This window comes from Arachis duranensis, chromosome 3 (genome assembly GCF_000817695.3).
Source record: "Arachis duranensis cultivar V14167 chromosome 3, aradu.V14167.gnm2.J7QH, whole genome shotgun sequence".
NCBI classification, from domain to species: Eukaryota; Viridiplantae; Streptophyta; class Magnoliopsida; order Fabales; family Fabaceae; genus Arachis; species Arachis duranensis.
In genome coordinates, this window is record NC_029774.3 from 7,615,468 (window position 1) to 7,623,536 (window position 8,069).

At 30.9% G+C, this 8,069-nt stretch overlaps 2 protein-coding genes across 3 annotated transcripts; one reads left to right on the forward strand and one right to left on the reverse strand.

Moving 5' to 3' along the window:
• The first annotated feature begins 371 nt into the window (after positions 1–371).
• On the forward strand, positions 372–2,689 carry LOC107477269 (scarecrow-like protein 3). Of its 2 annotated transcripts, none has more exons than XM_016097254.3 (2): positions 372–900; positions 1,157–2,689. In XM_016097254.3, exon 2 carries the CDS (start codon positions 1,166–1,168, stop codon positions 2,543–2,545), a length of 1,380 nt encoding a protein of 459 aa, XP_015952740.1. In that variant the 5' UTR covers positions 372–900; positions 1,157–1,165; the 3' UTR covers positions 2,546–2,689. The 2 variants fall into 2 exon arrangements, with proteins under 2 accessions (XP_015952740.1, XP_020993196.1); XM_021137537.2 differs by having other exon boundaries at positions 372–709.
• A 3,133-nt stretch (positions 2,690–5,822) lies between these two features.
• LOC107477312 (uncharacterized) lies at positions 5,823–7,006 on the reverse strand. The gene is made up of 2 exons (XM_016097301.3): positions 6,691–7,006; positions 5,823–5,950 (listed from the first exon to the last, which is right to left on the reverse strand). Exons 1-2 carry the CDS (start codon positions 7,004–7,006, stop codon positions 5,925–5,927), a joined length of 342 nt encoding a protein of 113 aa, XP_015952787.1. The 3' UTR covers positions 5,823–5,924.
• Positions 7,007–8,069: the final 1,063 nt, after the last annotated feature.

Below are 8,069 nucleotides of genomic sequence, written 5' to 3' on the forward strand. Positions count from 1 at the left end.
ATATAAACATTATGATTTATACACTCACTAAAAATCAGTCTCATAATAATAATCATCGTCTATATCATGTGTATATAAAAAATTAATCACTAAATTAATTATCAATATAAAATATATATTAAAATATAAAATATATATTTAAAATAAATTAATAATATATATTTATATACAAATATATAATGATTAATTTTTTCTATATAACATAATATGTTATTTTTGAATAATCATCAAAATAACAAATATAATTGAACAATTGTAAAATTGACTAATTGGCTACAAAAGTACTCCATCAACATATCAAAATTAAACCGTCACCGCCTAACAAATTTCATACTCCACTAAAGTGGTGTTTAGGACATAATCAAAACAGTAAAAGATAAAAAGGTGGTGGCTTCACGCTTGTCTGACAACGTTGTTGTAATCACGAAGAAGAAGAAGAACTAACCTTCAAGCCACCGGCTTAACGCCAAAAATTCCTAATTTTGAAATTTACCCCATCCCCTGTGGATAGGACAATCCATAAGAACAAGTAACAACACAACGACCCTTCTGGTTGGTGTTTTTAGAGAGTTCGAAGGGGCAAGTTTTGTTTTTTTGCGGAGTTTCGTCTCTACTGTTTCTCAATTTCAAAACCCACAAAGGATAAGCGTTTCGTTTGATTGTTACTTTGGCTTCTTCTGTTTTGCTGACACCACTAACATGGTTTTTGGTGAGGGTTCTTCGTCTTCTTCTCGCAACTGCTTCCGCGTTTTCCGAATTCTCTCTTATATATTTTGTGCTGAATTGGGTACGGAGAAAACGATTTACTCATCTGTTTCTGAGCTAAGAAGACTTCACTTTTAAGCTTCTGCTCAAGATTCTGAATTTGGCTGGCAGGTTCTTAAGAATAAGAATCATAAGGTTTTATGTTTTTTTTCTCTTTGTTGCTTTGTTCTTGTCTCATCCTATTTTTCTAATGCGAGATGCACTAGTTGTGATTTTAATGTGTGTTTTTGTGTCATAATAATCATAATGCATTTGTTAGGTCTTTGAAGCTCGTCCTATTTATTATTCAAACCTAAAGTTTGATTATTTTTTAATCAAGTTTTTATTCATTACCATTTCATTATCTCCAAATTCTTTATACTGTTGTTTCTGGTATGTTCTTTGCTACAAGGTATTTACTATGCAAGAAGAAGGTTCATCTTCTGTAACTTCGTTGTCACTTTCACCTAGCTTGGGATCTCCACGCCCCATGCTCAAGGAACTGAGATCTGAGGAAAGGGGTTTGTGCTTAATCCATTTGCTTCTCACTTGTGGAAATCATGTAGCTGCTGGGAATGTTGAAACTGCAAATGTTTTACTTGGGCAAAGTTCCATGCTTGCCTCTCCAGAGGGCGATACTATGCAACGGATCGCGGCCTATTTTACTGAAGCACTTGCTGATCGGATGCTTAAGGCATGGCCCGGGCTCCATAGGGCCCTCAACTCAACTAGAATAGTCATGGTTTCTGAAGAAGTTCTCACTCGAAAGCTTTTTTATGAAATTTTTCCTTTTATGAAGATAGCATTTGTTCTGACAAATCAAGCTATCATTGAGGCGATGCAAGGCGAAAAAATGATTCATATAATTGATCTTAATGCTGTTGAATCTGCGCAGTGGCTTGCACTCTTCCAAATTCTGAGTGCACGTCCTGAAGGTCCACCTCATTTGAGAATCACTGGTGTTCATCATAAGAAAGAGATTCTAGACCAAATAGCTTATAGACTGGTTGAAGAAGCAGAGAAGTTGGATATTCCATTCCAGTTTAACCCTGTAGTCAGCAAATTAGAGAGCCTAGATTTTGAAAAACTTCGTGTGAAAACTGGAGAGGCACTCGCTATAATTTCCATGCTCCAATTGCATTCACTTTTGGCTTGCGACGACGAAGGGAGAAGAAATCCTCATTTAGCTGGAACCTCAAATGCAATTCCCCGGCAAAGAAGACAGCCTATGTTCCAAAGCTCATCGAGTGAGAAAGATACGGCCAATGAATATGCGCCTAGTCCTGACTCATCCTCATCGTCTCCAGCATCGTTAACTACTTCAAATTCAAAGCATATGGAGAGCTTTCTTAATGCATTATGCGGATTATCACCAAAGGTTATGGTTGTAACTGAACAGGACTCCAATCACAATGGTTTGACTCTTATGGAGAGGCTACTAGAAGCTCTATACTCTTATGCTGCACTATTTGATTGCTTGGAGTGCAGGCTGCCAAGGACATCATTGGAGAGATTAAGGGTTGAGAAGATGCTTTTCGGTGAGGAAATCAAGAACATTGTCGCGTGCGAGGGATTTGAACGAAGGGAAAGGCACGAGAAGCTGGATAAGTGGATCCAGAGATTTTATTTGGCTGGATTTGGTAACATGCCCTTAAGCTATTTTGGTATGCTGCAAGCAAAGAGGTTCTTGCAGAGCTATAGATGTGACGGATACAAAATGAGAGAGGAAAATGGTTGTGTATTAATTTGTTGGCAAGATAGGCCCTTGTTTTCAGTATCAGCTTGGAGACCTCGAAAGTAATACAGAATCTAGGAAAAGGGAAAAAATAAGGAAGAAGTATCGATAGTATAGTATAGTCTTTGTCAGTTGTATTTATGTGAAGTTGATTAGTCAAATCTGTTAAATCATTTAATGGTTTTTGAATTTCAACTTCACATAAAAACAACTAACTGCATGTGAGTTATATCTTTAGTTTTGTTTTTTTTTTTTTTACTTTTCTTTTGCCTTTTTAGTTTATATTAAAGTGTTTTCTCTATATGATAATGAGTGATGACTATTAAAGGATGAAATAAAGTTCTGTTCTGTAGTTTCATTGTTTGGTGGTGCTTCTCATTTTGATTTTTGAAAATCTCTTGCAAAATCTAAAACGTAAGTTGAGCATGGACTTGTTTTAATTATTTCCTTGTTTAATGCAAGTTGGTTTTTCAAATTCTCAAATATTTTACCTGTTAGATCTCTTTTCAGCAAATATAGCAAGTTGACTTCTTAGTGGACTTGGATCAAATCATGAATAATTATTGCCTCAAATTGGATGCATTGTACTTTGTTTTGTGCTCCACACATATTTGGTGGTTCATTACTTCCATTATATGCACTTTTTTTTTTTTAGCTTTTTGCTGTTTTTATCATATTGAGTTATTGACTATCTCAAAAATGGTTAAATGTCATGTTTCCATTATAATATCAATATGACTTCAATGCTCACCATTGGTGTGTATTGAGGAAACCAAGTCACACCATAATTTCTATCATCATTTGGAGTTAGAAAGAAATTTATTTTGGTTGGAACAATTAAAGTTTTTTTTTTTTGTTTTTTTCTCCATTGTACTACAAGCATCTCTCAATTGGAAACAATCTTGATGGAGTATTTGGGATTTTATTAGTATGATTCTTTAAAGTTTTAATAACAGTTTTTTCCTTACTTGGAGATTGAATCAAGAACGCTAGTTTAAAGGAAGGAGCATTTGCTAAGGTTTTCCATCGAAATGTTATTTGCCGATTTCATTCGTAATAAAATTAATTATATATATTTTGTTTTAATGAAAATTTGATAACGAATTGTGTACTCGCATGTTTCTATGTTTTCGGATTTACAACAATAATTATCAGAAAAACAAAATAATATAAAGAACAATAAGAGAAAAACAAATGACAATAGTAGAAAATTATATTATAATTATCAGTAAATTAAAAAGATATATTTAAATTTTATAAAGGAAACAAATAATTTAAAACTTTCAAGAATACAAACGTAACACTTATACCTAGTTGAATTGTATTATAGATCGGATCAATGCTTTGAACTTTGAATTAAACGAAATACATCCAACCACTTTATGCTCTTAGCTGGCTAAACCCAAACTAAAAAAAAAATATTACCAGAAAATTATTATTAGAATTTTTACATAAAAACAACCGTTTGAGAATCATTAAATAATATTTAATATATTTGACTAATTAAACTACTCAACATATTTTATTCACATCTTAATTACTTAAAAATATCTTTATATAAATAATCACTTTATAAAAATAGTTGAACCTATTTGTTCCGAAAATTACCTGAAATTGGGTTATTTTGAACCTGAATATGAGGTCTAATTTTTTTTTGTGGTAGCGTCCGACGTCTACTGATATTGAGGTGCCGTCACCCAAGTTCTTCGTGAAGAGGTAAAAGGTGGTACTTGTAAGAGACTTCAATACTTAACTTAGAAAGTGTTTAAGTAGGTTTTTAGTAGATTAGGTTCAAAATATATCTGAAGGTGTCAAGGTATTCATAACTGTAGAAGTAGAATCGATAATCACCTTTTAGAATAGTTTCATCTTTGATAGTAGATAACAGTTCTTTTTTGTTAGAAAAATTATTGAAATTTTCTTAATTCAGACAAGTAGATATGATCCGGTCAATATCTATTTAATTGAGTTTGAGTAATGCTAGGGAACCAAAAGGGTATTAGCCAAAAATCAGCCAAATACTTTTGGTAAATCTAAAATATCTACGAGTTAATATATATGGATGTTTCTTCTGCTAAGTATTAGAATGTTTCTTTTTCATACTAAATGGATGTTTTTTTATATATTTTTCGAATTTTTTTGTATTACAAATATGAATGTCCCTATTTCTTTAAGAATTTCATATTTTTTTTAAATTTTATAAATATTTAATTATTTTTGTTAAAATATAATTAGATGTTTTTTTCATATATTTTTTTAAATTTTATAGTATTTTTTTATAATTAATAAAAAATACAAAATACTATTATTATATTATATAATATTTAATTAAATTGAATAATTAGGCGATTTGGTATTCAAATGTAAAATCCCTCTCAGTACTCAGTAGCTTGACTAGCTAACGGTAGCTATCAACATTCAACCGTGCATTTTCTTCAATGAGTTCTATTCGGAGGTTCATAACCCGCAATCGGAATAGGCGGTGGCAACGATGATGATGACCACCAAAACGATGGAGGAGGAGGAGGAAGACATGGAAATAGAGAATGACGTTAATGTGGCTTACGAAATCGACCTCGATTTCGAGTTTGATGCAGCGCGCTTCTTCGATTTCACGGTGCAAGAATTTCCCGTTTAAGCTCGCCTAGCCAAGCTTTGGTTTGAAACCGCCGCCAGCTACCCTCCTTCGTTTGTTTTTTTATAATTGGCTTTCTTGTGAGGATGTTCAGGACCGGATAGAAGGTGGTCGCACTGGTGTTGAAACAGTTGTCTTGGATGCGCTTGTTGAGGGCGTCGCGGAGAGCATGAAAGTCGCCGGCGCTTCCAACAGCATTGGTGAGAGAGAGATCTGTTTGTGATTATTGGAGGTGGGTAGGTTAATATGAGAGAGAAGAGGAAGGCTTTTATAGGTTTTAATTAGGTTTACTTGATTAATTTTAAATTTTTAAAATTTTGAATTTAAAAAATTTTAAAAATTTAAAATTAATGTGGTTTTGTTTAGTTTTTGGCTGATTACCTTTTGGTTCCATACACGTTTCCATTGAGTTTTATTTATTTTGGACCTGATTTAAGTAGCCAGCCAGAATATACACACTATCTTTTCGTATACTTTTAAGACTGAACCATGTCATTCTGTCGTCAACATCTTTCCTAGTAGAAAATCTTCATTTGAACATAGCATAAGGATGAAAAAAGACACCAAATAATATTAATGTATCATGAACTTGCATGTATCAATTTATACCAAGATAAATATCATGTTTTAACGTATGCTTTTATTCAAACATTGTTATTGTTCTTCGCCAACATAGAAGAACACTTTTTGCTAATTAATTAATAAGAAGATCATTATTATTGCCAATTTACAACCAGAAGATACTTTATTGTTTATTATCCACATGGCAGTTCAAGCTAAGTGATAGGCTCTTCATATCTTCATGACCTTTTAGTAGTTCGGTGGTATCTTAATGGCTGAAACAATAATGATATCGAAAGTATTAGTACATATATAAAAATTAAACTCATAATCTAATAAATCTTTGTCTTAGTAGTCTGAAATAAAAGAACAGAGAAAATTTCTCTGTTTTAAAATAAAATTAGTTATTTCTATATGTCTTGCACCAAAAAAATTGAATAATTATCCTTTGGCATAGATAAAGATAAACATAAAAATAAAATAAAAAATAAAGACACAAATTATATAGTGGTATGAGTAATTAATATCTAATAATAATAATCAAATTTAAGGTCTGTTGTTTATGTTGTTCATAAAAGTTATTAGTTATCTAGCATAACCTATATTTATATTTTCTATGTTAAGATATGTAGTTACTTAACATATCCTAATTAGTTTTTCATGTTACTATATATATTATGAAAAATTTCAAGTATTTTAGAAAGAGTTTAATTTTGATGTAATGACGGTACAAAAAGTTTACACAGTAGTTCGAGTACATTTGTGTTTTTGGATGACCATTCAAGTGATCAATGTAAAAAGTAGTTATTTTTATTGATATATCATTACGTAATTGGATGCACATGTAAAACTATTTTACATTAACAATGTATCAAAATTAAATTCTTAAAAATATTAGTATTCCAATCATTTTAACTGTTAAGGTGAATTATATATATTTTATAATTAAAGATAACGGCTAAAAATACTAAAGCACCAATATTATTAGAATACCCCAAAATTATTCTATATTTACCTCCACATTGCATTCCAGGTGTTAATTTCATTCCACAATAGTGTGCAACAAAGAGAGCCTTAGGAACACTAATAAGGTTGACAACATCTTTGGTAACAAAATTACATGCACATGGAACATCAAGCTTTAACAACTCAGAACAACACTCTGCTGATGGTGGAACCTTTGGCCCTGATTTCTGCACATATTGTCCACATTCTGATATAAGTGCTGGAACACTCCCTCCACATTGACCTGAAACCTTTTCTGTGTTATATATTATGGAACATGCAACCACTACGGTTGCTAAGCTCAACAACGTGCTAATATTTCTCATGTTTTTATATATAAATGTGTGTGTGTGTTTTGATATGTTGTATGTATTTGAAAGAAAAAAATTGTAGCTTTAATTTGCTATAAAATGCAAGGTTTGGTGTGGTTTATATAGAGAATGGGAAGGGGGAAGGAAGAGATTTCTTCGCATAAATTGTATCTGTTGTTGCAATGTTTTGTTTTTGTCCACTTATGCATAATTATTAACCATGGACAATTACAATTTACTCTGTCTTTACTTATTCAGATGTACTATGTAACACAATTTAGAACTTATCTGTTATATTGTAAAGACATATTTTAAGAGAATAACAACAGAAATTTTTTTAACATAAAAATTAAATTTGGATATTAATTAATAAATAAAATTATATTTTTTATTTTAACAAACATAAATTATATTTAAAATTTTTATCTTAAATACCTTTAAAAGTATATTTATTTTTTGAAAATATAAATACCAGTACATAACTTTTTTTTATTTATTAAACACAAAATAAAGAATTTATACTTTTTAAAAATACAACACAAACACCTTTTTAAAAACTTTTACCAAATCAAATTTATATGTAACGGTCGTTTCTATGTACGGCAGGACAACAAGAACATTCAAAGTTACAAAGATTGGACAGAAGTAGAATGAAGTCTCATCTGAAAAAATTATGATGACGTGTTCAGTTGGCATTTTTTATTATGATGTAAAGTAGTATTTGCAAGTGCATTAACATTGCTTTGCACTTTGAATTAAACGGCGTATAGTTTACCCGCTAATTATGCTTTTAGGCGGCTAAAACCAAACATAACAAACACCCATCCATCTTTTTTTTGTTAAAAAAAAAAACATAACTAGAAAAATATAATATGAAGATTTTTGTGGTAATAATTGGATGATAAAGAATGGTAGTGACAACAAAATTTACTAACCCAGTAACCCTCGTGTATTTTCCTTTATTTTTAGATAAAAAAAAAACGTATTCATTTTAATTTTTCAGTCGTTTAAAACAATGAAAAAGACAAGGAGATGTAAATATATTTTTATCCATACCCAAAAACATAGATAATCTTTT

Bases quoted from the DNA above. Each gene is read 5' to 3' on its own strand.
- LOC107477312 (XM_016097301.3), bottom strand. From the start codon at position 7,006: ATGAGAAATATTAGCACGTTGTTGAGCTTAGCAACCGTAGTGGTTGCA. The intron at 5,951-6,690 runs GTAAATATAGAA...TTATTGTTTCAG, and splicing joins ACCTGGAATGCAATGTGGAG to CCATTAAGATACCACCGAAC.
- LOC107477269 (XM_016097254.3), top strand. From the start codon at position 1,166: ATGCAAGAAGAAGGTTCATCTTCTGTAACTTCGTTGTCACTTTCACCT.